Source organism: Falco cherrug, chromosome Z (assembly GCF_023634085.1).
Source record: "Falco cherrug isolate bFalChe1 chromosome Z, bFalChe1.pri, whole genome shotgun sequence".
NCBI lineage: Eukaryota > Metazoa > Chordata > Aves > Falconiformes > Falconidae > Falco > Falco cherrug.
The window spans coordinates 50788042-50807302 of NC_073720.1; the positions used below are offsets into that span (position 1 = coordinate 50788042).

The 19261-nt window shown below is 37.1% G+C and overlaps 1 protein-coding gene across 1 annotated transcript in view; it reads left to right on the plus strand.

The window, feature by feature from the left end:
• Nucleotides 1-19261, plus strand: part of FBN2 (fibrillin 2) — a 178786-nt gene that overhangs the window by 55210 nt on the left and 104315 nt on the right. Inside the window, exons 8-11 of the mRNA XM_055699766.1 lie at nt 10378-10503; nt 12521-12673; nt 13440-13673; nt 14539-14676. Coding sequence (XP_055555741.1) covers nt 10378-10503; nt 12521-12673; nt 13440-13673; nt 14539-14676 — 651 coding nt within the window. The remainder of the gene's footprint in view (nt 1-10377; nt 10504-12520; nt 12674-13439; nt 13674-14538; nt 14677-19261) is intronic.

Here is a 19261-nt window from a genome sequence, read left to right on the forward strand (position 1 = left end):
CTTCTGCGGCTAAAGACAGTGTTTATCCTGCTTCAAAATTCAGCACTATTGATAAAGGGTGCATCTGTGAGTAGTGTATAAATCCAACTGAGTTATTAGGATTTAGTTTTTTTCTCAAAAATGTCGAAAATATGCTAGTACAGGTAGGTATTTTCAGCCTCCTGACCACAGCATGAAAAGCCAGTGTGGCAGTTTTGGTAATGGATGTAAGGAATTACTGCTAAGTACAAGGCCAGGTTGGATGGGACTTTGAGCAGCCTGGACTAGTGGAAGGTGTCCCTGCCCATGGCAGGGGGGTTGGAACTAGATGATCTTTAAGGTAATTTCCAACCCAAACCATTCTATGATTCTGTGATTCTATGATACAATTTGTGTTGAAGAGTAAGTGAAAAATACATAGGAAATGTCCTTCTTTTTTGATGAAAAATCAATTACACCTTGTTTAATAAGCATAGTTTAATAAACACAGACCATGTTTATTCAGTAAACATGTTGATACAATTAAGTACAGCAATTCTGTATAGTCTAAAGTAATGCAAAAGAAAACTGCTGAAGTTTTTTGAGTTTGATGAAGACTTTACTGATTTAAATGAATTTGCTATGCCTTTGAAACAAATCAGAACTCTCAGACTTTGTCCCAGCCAGTGGGGGTACCTTCACTTTCAAGTTAGATCAGAGGACTGCTTATTCAAGGCTTTGGCTTGTGGATAGGTGGCAATCTAAGTATATTACCAAATTATATTATACTCAATATTCCATTACAAACAAATACACGGTTTGTAGCCAGTTTCGGAAGTTGTCTCAGAGGTTTCCTTAGTTTTTGCCTACCATAAAGAATTCACAGAAAAACTGAGTACTACAGTCAGTTTGAAAATCATGTTTTATAAGTGAAAATGTTGCATCTGGTGTTGTTGCAAGTAATATCAAATAGTACATAAAAAAAATAGCCAAAGTTATTTTTCTCTGGTCCTGTCCTCCACATTTTTTTATGTTGATTAGTTTCAGTTTCTGCTCAGTACACAGTGATATTGCTATAAAGAGTTTTTGTAGGGGAAACTTGGCTATATCTTGTTAAAACCTCCCAAGAAACAGTTTTCAAGAAATAGAGCAGCAGCCATAGAAATACAGCTTTTCTCACTGTTAAGAAGCAGAAGCAGCTTGTGTATGTGTCTGTGCACATCTGTGCATATATCTACCTAACCGTGTAAGAGTGTGCTGGTAGGTGTCCAGCATACACACAGGGGTTTAGGATTCTGCAGAAAGCGATCATTTTCACAGGGAAAGCTGGTCCATTTGAACCATTTTAGAAGTAAGGGAACATCAGGAGCCTTGCTGAGACACTGGGAAAAAAGAATCTCTCCATACCCTGAATACAATAGAACAATAGAAGAGTTGTAGAGCCGTAGAACAGCAGAGCGCTGTCTCCACAGCCTTCTGCAAGATTGAGGGAGAAATCAGAAAGCACCAAGTGGAGTGAGGAATCCTACAAAAGAAGATGACTGAAAGGGAAATTTGTTGTCAGTCACTTTCCTTGGGGAAATTAAATCCATGGCATTTCATCTACCCTGTACTGCATGGCAACCTGTAAGAAACAGGGCTAAAAGTAAAGTGGGCAGCACATACTAGCAGAGACTGTAATTTTTTTTTGGGGGGGGAGATAGAAAGGGAATGTAATCATAGGCAAGAGGCAGTGGGATTTTTTTTACCAGGGAGGCAAACAGCAAGGAGTGGCTGGGTAGGATACAAGAGATTTTGTAGGCCCTCAATGACGCATCAGCATGTAGGAAGGAGAATTGTAATTAGAAGAAAAGGAAGACGGCAGTTGCTTTGTTTTCCCTTCCCAAGACCTCTCCTTTGGGCTTGCCTATGTTGGAATAAGTGGAAAGGAAGTAACTGAAGCATGTGTCCACCACTCCTGCTGTTTTTAGAGGACATCATGCTTACCAGCTTGTGGCCCTTTACTGGGCTTCTTCCTCCTCTCACCTATGTGAAAAGAGACCCAAAGGATGAAGCATCCCTTTCCATTCAGTGCTGACTGCAAAAACCCCAGCTGCTGTTGAAATTGCCAGCTGCTTGATCACTGAATTTTAAAATTATAACTTCCTTTTTTTTTCTTTATTGAGCAGTAGTTGCAAGGGGTGCAGGGGCATTAGTAGTAGATAAATCATTACACAAAGTGTATGGTAATATATAGAAGATACGTGGTAATAATCCACCATTACTTGCTTTGTTCTGATAATAGACTCAAATCGTTTGGAAAGGTAAACTACATGCAATGTAGTTTATGACTACATTAATTTTTTATATAAAATTGTCTGGCACTACTGTCAGGTCAGACATGGTGCTGTACTGATACGGATATATAAATTGTACACCAGATCTAACTTGTATCCTACCAGCTCAGAGCACAGGCACAGTGAAGTTAGCTGCCTATACCCACCTGAAACCTGACACATACCTGACATGATTAGTTTTGTAGTATCTGAGTGCTGTTGTTAGCTTCTAAGCAATGTAATTCTGCAGTGGTTCCGCAACATTTAGGAAATGAGTAAGCATCTATTGTTTGCAGTTTTCTTTGTATAACTGGCTGGTTTTACTACCATTTTATGTTATGTGTGATACCTAACAATAAATACAGTTATGATTTTGAAAAATTCTGGCAGTACAGTTTATCTTTCAGTAGAATACAAGCTTAAGTTTACTGAGCATCGCAACATAAAGTACACAAAATTCAGAAACATTCTCTTGTAATTGTGCATTAAATATAAGCAACTAACAGGAAACAATTTGCAAATGTTGAACTGTGACTGTGATGCCTCACCAGAAAAAGTAGATTTGAAAATGCTAGAGCTATGATCAACTCATGATTTCAAAGCTGAAACAAAACCAGTTATAAATGCTAAAGAAACCTGTAGTGTATTTGATTGTGTAGGCAATGTAGAGATTTGAAGTGTATGCTTTGTTGTTACTTATCTTGCATTTGTGTTGTCGGCTGCAAGACATTTCATTGGAAGACTTTTATTCAGGTTGATACTCTGAATTACATCTGTTTACTTCAACAGGACCTTTTCAACTTGAGAGTGTTTAAAACTTTTTATAGTATTAAATGCAATGATTAATTTAATGTTAGAGAGTAACTTTAATGGTTTTTTGATTAATAGTTACTTATCCTTTTTTGTTAGAACTGCGCTTGTTTTTTTGATTCTTTCAATCATGGTGTATTTATTATTATTCTATGAGACTTGTACAGCCAGAGTAGTGCTTTTGTAGCCCAAGCCAGCTGTTGAGGTGTTGGTCCTAAAAAAAGGCATTTCTACTGTGATAAATCTACCATCAGAGCAAAGACAGCATTTAGGTATCTGTTATGGCGGATTACTGTCTCAGTTCAATAAATGAAGCTCCTGTTGTGATGTCTGTAATCTGCCCATGGCAGTGCTCATGCTTTACTGCTGCTGCTAACTCGAGAAGAGCTCTGTGTGAAGGAGACCTAATACCTCCTGTCAGGCAAGGATGCAGAAAATCCATCAAATAGATGTTTTCATAGAGATCCAAAAAATGCAGGTAATTTTTTAGACGTTGTGTTTCTGCCTGGCATCTGCACTTCAGCTTTGATGCCAAAAAGAGAACTTATTCAATGGTATGTTTCTTTCCTTCTGAAAACAGTAATTAAAGTATTCTTTGCATTCTGCTTTGTTAACCTATCTAAAGCTCTGCTTTGATTGTTAAAAATGTTATTCAACAGTTCTTCCTGATAGTATCCACAGGAAAACATGAATGTATTTTTAACATATATATGCTTAAAAGTCTGTGATGATTATGGTACTGTGCATAATAGAAATCAAACATCACCTGCAGTCTGAAATATTTGCTGTTATTTCATAGTTCAGTAATCAATGGTTTTTAATTTCCTGCTTTGTTGGCAGCCTACTGCAGAACAGGTCATACGCTCTGGCTTTGTTTCTTCTAAGCCCCTGCCACTTCTGATGTGGAGAAGTTAGGTACTAATTAGTCCCTGGTCAGAGCTACTCCACTAGCTTCCCTAGTCACATAATTCCCCACAGGGAATTATGAAAATAACAACCTGCAGTGCCCAGTTTTTCTGGGGAAAAACCCCAACATTATGAAACTGTTACTTGTCCATTTCCCCATGCTTCACAGAAGATAGTAATGCCAAAATTATACCAGCATACTGTGCTTACATTATTCCAAGAACAGAGCAGATAATGAAAGCCAAGCCATAGTTTTATTCAGGCTTTTTTTTTTTTCTATTTTTTTTGATTAATAAAGGCTTTGAGAGTTCATAATCTCTCAGTGTGAGATTTATAGGATAAAACTATAGCCAGTTTTTAAAACGGTTGCACTTTCAATTAGTGGAATTGGTCATGTGAGTGAAGTTACATCATTTATGTATATGGCTTGGGCCATTGAGAAGTATATAAGAAACTGGTCTCCTATGAGTTAGAGCCTGTACACAGAGAAATTATTGGCTAGCAACTGCCTTGTTTTAGTTAGGTTTTTTTATTTAAAACACTATATACAAGTGATGTGGTATGGAGTATTCTGCTTACTCCTTTCCCTTCTTTAAGTATGGAAAACCAGGTAAAATATTATTTGCTGGCTACAAAGGACAAAATCCAAGTTGGAGTCAATAAGCAGACAAGGTTTCAGTGTTCAGAGGCAGGGGCTGGAATATTACACTGACTATTCAGACCTTCTTTATTTAACAGCAAGTCTTCTACTTAAGGGAGAGGGATTTGAGATCTCCTGCCACATTCATTGCCCTTAAATATCCAGATGTATTTTGTGGGTTAGGTTTTTTTCTCTTTTTGTTCCTCCTGGAAATAATAGCTATTGTTAGAATAAGTATGTTCATGTTAGACTTTTTGTGCCATAATGGATTTTGCTAGAACTACACTAAGCAATAAACATTGTTGTGCTGGGCTATTTGCTTGCATTGTATTCCCATGTTCCTTTCAGTAAAAAGGCATATATTCCTCTTACTGGATTTATTTTGAACCTGAGATTACTGTTTACTGACATTGACCATTCAGAAACTAATGGCAGTTGTTTATCAGGAAAGAAGGTTTAAAGGATTTCCAAAGCACATAACAACTCTGTGTGTATGCCCTCATGTGTGGAAGTGTAACTAGGTAGCTTAGGCTGTTTGAGAAAATATGACCTTTTAAATTAGTCTAGTTCAGGGTTACTAATTTTATTTATAAGGTTTTCTATATTCCTGATTTATAGACTTTCAACAGTAGTCAGGACAAATTCTTCCACTACTGGGCAAGTCATGGAAGTATTCAAGGAATGGGCACAGAGATAAAATAATTTGGAAAAGGCCATTACAGGGGTTGTATCAAATTCCAGGTATCTGGAGCATTAGTGATGTCTTAACTAAACAAAAGAAAACTCCAAACCCTTCTCTTCTTTGGCCTCAAAGTTTTGATCTACAATATATTGAGTTTTCATAGTCTTTTTAGAAATCAAATTCTGTTCATTTTTAGGATGTTATCCTCCAGAATTAACCTAACTATGGGTTGTTCAAAGTTGGATTGTACCTAAATAAACTCAGAGGAGGAATAAGCTTTTAGTTGTGCTTGCTGGTTTACTTAAGAGGTGGACTACTAGTTATTAGTACTTCAGGGATTTAATGTGTTCTACTTAAACTTCTCAAATTGAAGATACATGACTTGACTAAATGTAGTTAGCTATGACACTCTTTAGAGTCAAAGGTACTGTTGGAGGTGGGATGCCTCTGATGCTTTTCCAAAAAGGTATGTTGCTGTACTCTTGACATCAAAGGGCTAGGACTGCATGTCACAGGCTAACTAGGTTTTTTTGTTGTTTTGTTTGGTTTTTTCTTTTTTTTTTTTTTTTTTTTTTTTTAATGTGCCATCACAATGCAAAGAACCTTTTAAAAGGAACAGTTTTATTTCTGGTTTTCTTGCTTTAATGTATAATTCCATTACATTGTGTGTTATTCAGATTTGATACTACCACGTATTACTATAGACTAAACTTGTTTTCAAGGAACCCTTTTTCAGAACGCAGCAGTTGAGGGCCCCTTTTCTGGTACTTTTAATTCAGTTATTCATAAAATCCTGCTTACTGTGGCAGTAAAAGTCATGAATTCTGGATGACAGGTAGCCAGGCTGGGTGTTTTTGGCAGAAGCTCACCTATTAATGCTCACACCTGCAAAGTTTATGCTACACATTTAAATCGGTTCTCATATTGAGACTGTCTTTCTCGTCTTGTGTGCAATATTGCAACCACTCTTTTTCACCTTTAAGACAGCATCTCCGCTTACTATCTTTGGAGCATTTTCCCTGAGACTGTTAATTTATGTATTTTGGAGGGGGGAAGGGAGGAAATTGAGTAACTTTTTCAATCAGCCATCCTAAAAATAGTTCTTCCTGAGGTAAAGTCTCAGAATTTCCAGTCAAAGGTAACAGAGATCTTGTTGAAGGAATTGCACATGCAAAACCAGGGAGGGGGAAGGAGAAACAGAGATTTAGGTTAAAAAATAGTGACAAAATAATCCACTGACTTGGTACTGCTCCAGTAAGTAAGAAAATTATTCTTCCACAAGAGTTCTCCATATTAATTGGTCAAAAAAATGTATTTCTCTCCACATGGAGAAGACTGTGGAGTCTTCCTTCCATTCTGGTCACTGCCCAGGTTTCAGGAAGGTACTTCCTCCCGTCCCAGCTCCCTGTCATTCTTGGACAAAAGCCCTAGACAGTGTTAAAATCCTGTGCTTGTAGGCAGGTGAGAAGGGTGGTCTATGTCCTGCAGCTTTGCAGAAGGGGCTAACTACTTCCTTCCTATGTCTTTCACTTGCCAGGCTACAAAGCCACCTACTCATTACCTCAAAAGGGCTTTGTACTGTATGACCCACTAGTTTGGAATTTGGTTTCCTTTGGTAGATCAGGTGTTATGTTATGCCTTTAAAGTAGCAGGTACATGTGCCAAACAATGAAAATTAAGGGAAAACTCTGAGTTTTCAAGTCCCTGCTGGTTTTAGTAGTCAGATTTTTATAGATTCATTTTTCTTGTGTTTGTTGGTGGTGTGATACCTTAGTTAGCAAAAAAACCAAAAAAAAATGGATGCCATGAAACATACCAAATTTAAGACCCAGTCTATGAGAGTGACTGAATGAAATAGATATTTTGAAAATGTGTGTTCCTGGCATAGGGATTGTTAAATTTAACTTGCTCATATATCACTGATGGTAGTTGCTACCAGCTTTGCGCCATCCCATTCATGTGTACATCATTTGTATCTTCAGACAGTATTTCCCTGCTGCTAAATTGTGATCACCATGCTGGTATTATCTTTATCAAAGTTTAAGTGCCTCTAAACTTTAGAATTTATTTTTAATTTATTGGAATTTATTTTTAGAACCACTAAAGCAGTGATGAAAAAGGGTAGTATTTTCCTTGAGATCGAAGGTGTACTTCAAGGGATGGTAAAATAAGGGAGTTTTCTTGCACAAGCATCCAGTGACCGCAATCACAAAGTTGTCACTTTCCAGAGAAAGTAAGTTCTTCCTGCAGAGTCCTCATTTTGACCCATTTTCTTGCCCCTCTGTCTGACCCGATGTTTCAGACTGTGTGTGTATACAGAAGACAGTATTAATGTTTAAAAGACTTATGTGTTGTGAAAGACCTGTACTGCATGAAACTTCTCAACAAGGCATGCAGCCGGTTCCAGTTCTGTTTTGATTTACACACATGGTTTCATTTCATTGGATTAAATCAGATGGTAAGCAGTTCACCACATTATATATATTGTTTTTAATATAGTAAATTAATGCAAGATTTCAGAGATTTCCTGGGGAATTATTTGGTTTTGATTTATACCATCATTTGGAATTCTGGAATCTCTTAAGTGGGTAACTATGAAGTCTTAAGTGAAAGCATTATTTCTTAGAAGTCTTGATTTAGGAAAAATGATGCTTTCTTTTGTACATATTTGAGTAGATGTCTAAAATGTAGGGAATAGTTGTCATCATTCTGTAACTGGTTTACTGTAAAATTTTAACTCTTTGGGTGCTCTGAAATGCTTAAATAACCCTATTAGAAAGACAAAATTTTCACTTCCCCTGATTCTGCTCCACAGTGTAAAAAAACCCAAAAGGCCATATATAGGCAAGTTAGGAAGTTTGAAGACAAATTACCTGTAAGATAATTTTTTTTTTCTACAGTGACACTTCAAACGACATGCCAGTGGGAGAGGGGGTGTTTTATTCATACCTTCACTTTATGTCGTGACGGAGGGAAGACACAGTCACTCAATATGAGTGATCAGCAGACTTCGTTTATTGTCTCTTACAGTCACCTTTTATGCCTTGTTATAATTAGCTCATACATATTACAAAAGTTAAGCTCATTATTGGTTAGTTGCCTAAATACCAAGCCCGCCCCTAGTTTCTCTTCTGTAGTTATCTGTTCCCACCTGCAACATTCTTTTCCCACCAAAATCTTCCTGTTATTGTGTAACAAGGACAGCCAAGGACAGTGTATTTTGCTTTACTTCAGATAAGCTGAGAGCGATGTGCATTTTTGTCCAGCCAGCTGGACTATGTCTATGAGACCTTTTTCAGCTAGCCAGTTATCCACAACTTTACAAAGAACAGGTTTCATATTCTTCATGGCCTTGTAGCAGAACTTAATTTTCCTTTCAGTACTTGAATGTCCCACGTAGATTCATATCTAAAGGGAGTTCTTCATGTGTGGACCTTCCCATAGTGGGGAACTAACCTTTTTAATATAATTGCAGTGGGTGCCAGCAGTTTTGGCACTCTTCCTTTTCTTTGAGTTTTCAGTGTGAAGAATGTAGCAAGGGAGGGAGCAAAGTATTAATCACATAAAAGCCTCCCAAGAAATAACACCTGCTAAAGTTTATTTCTCAAGTAGTCATTCATCTCAAGAGAATTTCTAGAGTGACAGCTCCAAGGAAATGATAGGTCTGTGTAAAAGTGCAAGGAATGGTCTGTGGGGTGCTAAGGCTTTCTCACAAGGAAAGTGAAGAACTTCACAGTGTTATCACAAGATAACTTCTGTCATATGCTCTTTCTGATGCTTCTCCTGCATTATTTGACATGAGACAATCTGAGTTCAACAGTCTTGACTTTTTTGGTTTGGTTTTTGTTTCACAATATGAAAGCTAATTGAAATAAATACTGCATCCAGATTTTTACAAACAAGCTAAACCAAAGTCTTCTATGTAGAACTACCTTTGCTATCAAGGCATGCAAAACCTGTGGTATCACATAATTCCAACTGGAAAACATAACTCATCTCAAGCTAGTTAGAAAGTTGGCTCATGTGTCCCTGTGTTTTTTCAGAATGCCTCCCATGTTAAACCTGGGCCACAGTCCACATTCACTGAAAGCCACTTGAAAAGCTAATAGGCAGAGGTCAGTTAAAAGCAAAGTTAGGTTGTTAAAGTGACCCTAAAAATATTCCTTTGTCTGAAGATTGTCACGTTTGTAGAACAGAGCGGTTACTTGAAGTAGCTTGTTTGTATAAATGGTCATGACAGTTTTTACTCTCATGCTGTTCTTCCCACCTGTATTTCTTCCATTCCAGTTTGATCTGCTGTGCTTCACATCTCTAACAATATAGTCAGACTATTTCTTCCCATTGCTTCTTACTATCTCTGCTCCTCATTTTGCTTTCTCTTTCTGCTGGGACAGCACAGAGTGCTCTTAGTCCTGATGTCAAGTGCCCTAGCACTGTTACATACAGCAGCCAGTTCGTCAGCTTGATGGCATCTCACTTTGTATGTATTTACATACAAAATAGTTTCAGTGTTCAGATGAGACCACTGCGTTTAGTTAGCAGAAACTTTTGAATTGATTATAAATATCTGGGAAAAAAAAGGGAAAATAGAACATTTGGTTGCATTTGAAGAGCTCAGCCAAAATTCTTGCTTACAGTTGGAGTATTAGAAGGCCAGAAAGCAGTCAGATCTGATAAGCAATATTTCTGTGGTCACAGAGCCCAGACTTATCATGCTTGGCTGCTGTACCATCGTCCCTCCTTCAACTCAAAGCAGGATGTGTATTTTGGTATTGCATTATAGCTGTTCTGTGCTTCCTAGGGATGGCATTCAGTATGTATCATTTAGAGGAAATCCCAGACTGCTCTAATGTCCTATGCAACTTGAAGTGGTGCACCCCTTGAATGTATAAGGAAAGCCTCCTTTAGATGGCAAATAAAATTATTTGTAGTATGTAAACACCAGCAATATGTTATTCAATCTGAGCTGAATAACAGCTTCATTTCAGAAAAGCTCTTTCCCTCTTTTTAATGCAATACATTCGAGTACTCTGATAATTATCCTATGCCCTTTCCTTTTTGGATAGATATTGATGAATGCAGCATCATCCCAGGAATCTGTGAAGGTGGTGCATGCTCTAACACTGTAGGAAGCTATTTCTGCATCTGCCCACGGGGTTATGTCACATCCATGGATGGCTCCCGCTGTATTGGTAGGTATTCCACCCTGTAGGGTTTTAGAGCTCTCAGGATTATTAAGGGATTTTATATATAGCGGCAGCAGCATCTGTCCCAACCATCTAGTACTTCTCCCCTGCCCCAGGACCTCACTAAATGCTAACTCATCAGTATCTCTGATCCAGCTACTTAAAATTAATAACATGCTCTGATGATGATGATTGCCGTTGCAACCATGTTTATGTGGATAGTAGATCCCTCTGTGTCGACTGTATTATAGCCTAAGAACTCCTACCTGAGATCTGGATCTTCTTAGGAAAATATCAATTAATTCTCCCTGTTGTCTTGGCAAACATATGAAATGTTAATTATATTTCTTTGTCTAACCTGCATCTGATGAAACCAAAAGCTAAGCTCACTTTGGTTCTAAAGGAGCAAACATCTGTCCTTCCTTGATATTTCAAGTTTCATCTTACATAGGTTAATTTAACCTTTAGAGACCAATACAAGGCACATATATGAACTCAGAAGGTATTAAATAGTGTATGCCGAGGTGCCAGTAATTTGGCTGGAGCAGACGATAACCAAATATTAAATTTCAGTAGATTGCAGCTTTTACAGGACAATTTTTTTAAAACCTGTTTCTGTATTATGAAAAAGATGTATCTCATTTTTGCATGTGGTAAGTTCTTTCATGCAGCTGCATGTGTCAAATATGTGGTACAAACTATTCTGATAAATGAACTAAAAATACTGCATACCATGTGGAAAAACATTAACAATTGCTAATAATAGTGTCTTTTCTAGTTCTCATGTGGTTTATTTCAGACAGCGCAAAGCACTTTGTTCTCATGTTGGGAGAGGGACGGGAATTCTGAAGGGCTTCCTAAATTACAGATAAATGCTGTAAGCCAGTAGCAACACAAGACCTACAAGTGATTTCACATGGATAATTTTTCGCACAGTGTAGCCAGCTTTTGCCATACAGGTTCATTTGAGGAGTGCCAAACTTCAAGTATATTGCGCCTGGCCTCATGAATACTGAGAACCTGTGATTTCCAGTATGATCAAAATTTCTGTGCATTTTGGCATGTTTTACAATCTGGTTTCTAAAATCAGCCCCCAGAACCAATTGCACACAAATCACATGCCGTGGTCTGCTAAGGCAAGCCCTTATGTCACAGAACCTCCTTCCCTTAGATGAAAATGTGCCTGGAAGTTCTTGTGCTTTCAAATGTGTATGGTATTGGAGTATAATTTGTGTACTCTAGAAATATAATTTCACCTTTACTTAGAAGAAAAGTGAAGAATGTAATCTGTATTAATATAAATAATTTTGTTCCTCCCAGTTTAAGATAGAATACTCGCTTTAAACCAACATATCAGAATCGGCTCGGTTACTGTAATTGGTACTGTGTCTTTCAAAACTAATTAAGCTTTTCTCCTAGGCATCATTCAGGAATATGACAACAAAAGATATAGGATGTGTCCCTGAAGAAACTAAAATATAATAAACACTGATGTATTTATATTGAATAGTTTTTACATGGCACTGCTAAAAATACTGTTGTACATTCAGTCTGCTGAGCAGAGCAGCCTGGATAACATTTCTTCAGTCAGATGTATCTACACCAAGGAAAAATTCATTAAATGAATGTACTGATGTTGATGTTGTTACATGGAATGTCTTGATTTTTATATATTTGTATCTAGTTTCTATTTGTACTGCTTTGTATCTTTTTGTCATCCATATTTCCCATTAGCTTGATCAGACTTTTAAGATTGTGTTTTGGATTAATGCAAGACTAGTGTTTATACAATCCTAGTGTCACGGAAATAATGTGATCCTGCAGTAAACCAAATGTGCAATGTGTTGGTACTTACCACCTGAGATAATTATTGGGGGTGTTTTGGGGTATTTGGGGGTTTAGTTTTGGGTTTTTCTTAATACAACTTTTTTATCATTTCAGTCCTTACATGAATTGAATAAGGGAAAGTAATCATGAGAGTTCATGTGACTAATTGTGGTTTTCTTTTTAAATTAACTACCAGATCAGAGGGCAAGTATGTGTTTCTCCAACATAGTGAATGGCCGCTGTGCACAGGAGCTTCCTGGTAGGTTCACCAAAAGGCAATGCTGCTGTGAGTCTGGCCGGTGCTGGGCCATAGGATCTGTTCCAGAGATGTGTCCTGTCAGAGGATCTGGTGAGTGGCTGGTTGGTTGGTTGGTTTGTTTTCTCCTTACTGTCCATTCTAGTTGGGATGGAGGTCACTGGAATATTTAAAACTAGTTTAAAATGTAGGCTAAATGGAAAAAGAAAGTCAGGAATTACATTATTATTCATTCTTGTGTTTTTAATACTGATGTTACCATCTGTGAACCATTTTTTTCTGGTCCATGATTGTTTGGGACTAGTTTCTTTAGCGTCCTTTTGTTGACTTTGGAAATAGTTCTTGGGAAATGGGAAAGATTTTGTGGTCAAGCTTGAAGAGGAAATGACTCTGAGGGTCCTTAGTTCATTTTGATTTAAAGGAACAGCTGCTCTCTTGTTCCATTAAATTTTGGGTTACTTTGAACTAGAATGCATCAGTATTTCATTTTTTCTTTCAACTCTGCACATAGAATAATAGTCCACATCCCTAGTGAGATGTATTTACAGTTTATCTGTATCAAGATCTCTGACTGACAAGGGAGTTACAGTGCTGCTGGCAACACATCAACAAAAAGATTTCAACAAGTATTTTAAATTGCAATATTTCCTTTTACTATTTTTAGTGTCCTTCCTTAAATAACACCTGTCACAATCATGGGGTCTGCCTGAGATTAGGAGTAGGAAAGGGAACACATAACATCAAAGAAACAAGGAGTTGGTGTTCTGGTTTTTGTAGCATACAAAGATCTGTATCTTCCTTATAAGCTGACTCTGAGGGTTGATTTACTTCACGCTTCTCTGTGCATTGCTGTTAACAGATGAACACCGCAGACTCTGTGTGGATGGCGTTCCTGCTGGAGGTGGTTCCAGAGGTGGTGGGACAGGAGGAAACGGGTTCCTTCCCAGTGGCAATGGCAATGGCTATGGCCCAGGAGGTGCAGGAATCATTCCTATCCCTGGAAGCAATGGTTTCTCCCCAGGTGTAGGTGGAGCAGGGGTAGGGACAGGTGGTCAAAGCCCTGCTGGAAGTGGCCCAATAATTACAGGGCTAAGTACGTACGTGCATTGTTGTGGCTTGTTTCTTTCTTTTTCATTTTCCTTTTTTTTTAATTTCTTCTATTGGTTTCCTTTTTTTCTGCATAATTTTTCGTCTGGAAGTGGTACGGTGTTCTTAAGACACAAAAATGCCTTTGTATTCAAGCACATTTAAGAGACTTCAGTTGATACCTTAGGAAGTTTAGGAGTCCTGTTTTTAACAACAGTTCAGATGTAGAGATTTTGTTTTTCACTTCGGTTATAGAGTCCTTGAGCCTGTGCTGTCTGCTAATTGGTCTTGGTCAGCACTAATAAAACTCAGAATGTCTTTAAGTGTTTTCAAAACATCACCAAGGTTTAAAATAAACTTTTTCATTGTTCTTCCAAATGTAAAATATATCTGTTCTGCAGGAACACTGCCTTGACTGAAAGCTCAAGATGAGTAGTATTCAGAGGGAAGTCTCATATATGTGAAGTTGCTTATAATAAGTAAGCACATCTCTAGGATCAGAACCATAAAGTTAATAAAATGCAAGGAGTATTATTAAGACAGGTCACTAAAAATAGTGAATACATAGGAAGAGAGTGCTTCAACTTTCATCCGTATTGTGGTATATTCATGAGACCACTGACAATCTCATCAGGCTGTACATGTAAATGGCAAATCATAATTAGGGCTGTCTAATGTGGTTTTTGTTTCTGAGAGATACTTGTTTTTATTAGTTTACTGTCACATCAACAGGTACTACTTGGAAGAAATACTTGATTTGGTGAATATGTTTATGCACCTGATAACATACTTTCTGAAGCCAAGTATAATCTTCATATTTACATTTGTTTGAAAATACAAATATTTGTCTCATTTTCTGTTTTTTTTATTAGCAATACTCAATCAAACAATAGACGTCTGTAAGCACCATCCCAACCTTTGTTTAAATGGACGTTGTATACCAACCCTTTCGAGTTACCGATGTGAGTGCAACATGGGATATAAACAGGATGCAAATGGGGATTGTATTGGTATGTGCATATTTCTAAAATCCATTTTTCACTGTTAAAAAGCTATTTTTTTTTTTGCTTAAAATATTTTTTTTTAAAAAAAAGCATATTCTTTTCCCATCACACACTTATTAATCTTAAAAATATTGCTCTTGTGAAGGAGAGTGCAAAGACCATATTACTGAATTACTAGAATGGTTTAAAATCTTCCTGAGACATATCTGTTTCCTTAAAAAAGAAGAAATCTTTAATTGCAAAAATTGGTATTGAGTATTCCTATACTTGATGAGTATTGTACATTTTTACCTTCACATTCAGTAAAGTTCAGTTCTATGCTCTCTTGTGTGATGCTCACGTAGCTCCGTTTTTGTGACAGGAGTTAGTGTTAAGTTATGTTCAAGATAAAAGTAGAATTTATGTTTTACCTACTCATAAGGAAGATTCACAGTTTGAAAGATATCAAATAATTAAAAAATGCGTTAATTAACTTTTTGTTTTATTTGCATTTTATATGAATATATTGAATGCTAACTTTTTAAAGCAATCTGAATTCGTGATTCTGCACTATATTCAGTTACTGTGGACTTCACTCTTGCAGTGTCAAAGGCTTATCGGGTATTTCAGGGAACAAAAAAATGTGGGTGTCCTTGTAGGGTAGTTGTGTGGAGAAGAATCCTGTATGCAGGATACAGCTTAGTAAATATATACGTTCCTAAACAGAAAATTCTGGTTATATTTCTGATTGAACGTTTGCTTCCTGATTCTTTATAAAGAGATTTGAGAACCATGAGTGAAAAATATTTTACAAGTGCTTGTTAGTCATAGGCTTTTTTCACTGAAGCTGTGCTTTCAGAATGAACTTTTAGCGTGCCTGTGGATTAGAGGAAAATATAGAAACAAAGTAACACAGAAAATTGCAACTATGTGAATCCTTCAGATGCAAGACTATGCAGTTTACAGTATGCAAGTGAGAACAGTATAGCCAGATTTTGTCGTACATGAGCAGAGTGGGTGTCAACCAGAAGCTGATGAGTACCAGGACCTGCCTTGAGTGTATATATAGATATACATATATATATCCCCGGAATAGTAATATGTGACAACTTTTCCTTTGATTTCCCCGTTTCTTACCATGTTTAACCTCTTTTCCTTTCACACATTGACTTGATATACTGCACCTGAAAGTTTGCAAAATCCCTTAGCTAGGCCATCTCTTTTACCAGAAGTGTCAGGTACAGCTACATCGTTCCTGACAACTGTTTGTACACTCTCTTCTTAAGAAATCTCAGTTGATGAAGATCCCACCACTTCCCCAGGCAGTTACAGTGCTCCAATAGTTGAACTTCCAGAAAGTTTTCAGAACATCTAATCAAATATAATCACTGTTTTGAAAAAAAAAAAAAAATTCTGCTCATTGTTTCTTGTCTTATCCACAGTATGTAAGAAAAGCAGCTCAGTACCTCTCTCTTTGCACTTTTGTGTACTTGAAGACTGCTGCAGTTCTTCCAAGTTTTCCTCTATCATAGAGCAAGCCCAGCTTTTCCAGCTTTTTTTATTTGGGTGAGAGTTTTATGTATCTCTGATCTCTGGCTGGGAAATTCAAGAGACTTAGTTTCCTGCTGCATCCCTGGGCCTTAGGAGCTATAAGTACATTGTAAGTGGGGAGTGGGAGTTTTACTATAAATCTGTCTTGCATGGCTCTTTTTTTCTTTATAGTGTATGGAGAGCCTTGGCACTTTTATTCACAGCACTAAATTTTGCGTTACTGAAATCAACAATATATTTAACTATGGTGAACCTTGACTCTTGAAGAACTGTCTTGAAATGTGCTGAGCATCTTCTGAAAGCTGGTGTATTGAACTAATATTTCTTGATAAAATCTAGTTCACAGCTTTTATTCATATTCTTTGTTACTTGGGGGGCGAGCTGAATATACCATTTGAAGCACACAGATGTTTATTATCTACTCGATAACACAGTGTATTTATTACATTTTTATTATTTTTGCTTTCTAAGTTCAAATGAAGGAATAAAGATGAGCAATGATAAAAATCTGAATATATGGTTGTTACAAAGCTAGCAACTGAAAAAAGTGAAAGGCCTTTCTAAACTGTCCTTTCTGAGGCAACCATCCTGTGTTTGAATAATTAAAAAGCAGTGATAAATAACATCGTAGTAGAGCATGATTATGATAAATTCTTGCTCATGCTTATAAATAAATATTCTGCATGAGGAAATACACTGAAAAAGCACATCGCTGTAAAAAATGATCCTCTATATCATGGAAAGTCACAGTGTCAGTGGTTCCTAAAATAATTTCCTGTTAAGGAAAGACAAATTCGACTGAGCTATTTTGTCCTTCATATCAGCAGATAGCATAAAGGTGCTATGTGATTCAGCATCAGTTGACTATGTCATATGAGATTTGAATGCTGTTAAACTAACAAAGCTCTTTTTTTAATTTGTGAAGCATGAAAAATAAATGGCAACACCTAGGTAAAAATTAGTGTGGTTTGATACTATTACAAGCATTTAATTATAAATCAAATGCATATTGATAACATGGCATATGCAAGCTAAGAGCGTAGGAAAAAATGAGTTGTGGAAAACAAAATCAAACCAAAGCAAATCTTGATGCAAGTGGTAAAGTTAGCTCTGAAATAAGAGGTCAGACTAGATACCAGGAATTAATAATACTAGGAAATTTTACATATTTAGATAAACTGAAGGCCTTACCAGGGCTTGGGTGACCTTTTAGACTTCTGCTTTTAGTGAACACCAGTTTCAGTAACACTGGCGCAAAAGAAATGGTTCAGTGCCTTTGCTTCCCAGTCTAAATGGCCAGGTGCTAACTTTGTCTGAGTGGCTTTTGGGATTATTCCAGAACAGGATTTAAACTCTGTGGTTGAGCCTATTGTGAAATGCTTCATTTGCCCTCTCTTCGCGCACCATTATACTCAGGCTGCAACAGGTGAAGTTACATGGGTTTAATTTAAACTTTTTTTTTTCAGTTCTCATTTAAGAAATCATGCATGAAAAAATGAAGCAGGACAACCATCTGTGGCTTCAAAGGCCCATCAGATTTGCATGTCTGGGTTCTGAAATTGATTGACAGAAAGCTATGTGTTCTTAACAGCTGGCTGGCATTCTGTCTCTTTCTCTGCTGCAGGGTCACCATGTAAGCCACCAGCCTTGCTACTCACCTTTCAGCCTAGGCTTGTGATAATAGTGAAGCTTTATCTGGTTTTCAGTTTGAAGATAAAGTGCCTGGAAACTGTGAGAATAGATTGATAGATGCATTGAAAAATTAATATTGGTGACCTGGTTTAATTAAAACACACAGTTATGTGCCAGGAAAAAGTTTTACTCACTTAGCAAAATCAGTCCTGACTTCGTAATGCACACCTCAGCATGAAACAACAGTTTGAAAACTGGAGCAATTTTGGATGCACTGGGTTCAAAACAAAAATTTCAGCTGTTTTAACAAAAGCAGAAGATGCTGTCCCAGCTACGGTAATGTCCTAGGTTGAAAGCAGGGGAAAAACCACCAATAATGGCTTCCAGCAAGTTTGTAATTTTTCTTTTTTCCCTGTATGAAACCCATCAGTCGTTACTAATTATTTTAACTCTTCAGTGTTTTGCCTACTGCATAGCTGCTTCTATTCAGAAGACTTTTTATAAGATACAGTACTTTATGAATATCTATCTTAAATAACACAGCTTTGTTCCACTGTTATTTTCTAGTTCTGTTATAAAGAAGTAGCCAGAGTATCTCAAGTGCCACACTGAATTGGTGAATTATGAATGGTAGTTGCTATAAATCACACAGAAAGTTGGCTTAGAAATGTAGGCAGGAACTTAACTGCATGGAATTTCTGTGTGTACTGATGCATGCTAGATGAAATTAAAGGCTTGCTTGAATCTAGCTTGGATAGTCCTCTCATTACTGAAAGAACAGTCTTGGGGTATTGGGAACAGTTACATTTCATTGTATGGGGTGAGGTTAATGGTATATAAATGAACACTATTTCCATACTGCTCTATCTATCTGGCTGCCTCCTACCCAAGCAATAAATTAAGAAGCCAGAAATCATGACATATTTTTGTATAGAGTTAAATAAAAGCCTTACGTAAAAAATATCCTGCCAAATAAAAAAATAAGGGCATTACATACTGCTGTCTGACCTAAACTTGTATTATGCTGCTCTCGTGGTGGAACATGCCTGATGGGTCAAGGACCATAAGTGTCCTAAGTGATCTGGCACTGAAGAGTCAGTTCTTTTTCCCAAACTGATAGACAGCTGTAATATTATTACCTTTCCTTATTTCATCCTGTTTATAAAGAGTATGGATAAAACTGTGGAGACTTTGAAAGTGGCAGCAAGCCTGTAGCTGTGCTGTGAAGAATTGTAGTTGTTTTGTGAATACAAATCTCCATATTTTAGATTTTGTAATATATCTTCAGACTTACTGCAGTAAGTCTTAAGGGGGCTTTGGAAGTTTCATACTGTGTCTAGTGAAATTCTCTCAAGTGTTAGAGGTAAAAACTGAAACATGGAAATAAGTGGGATGCAAATGTTGAAAGAGAAATATTTGATATTGAAGA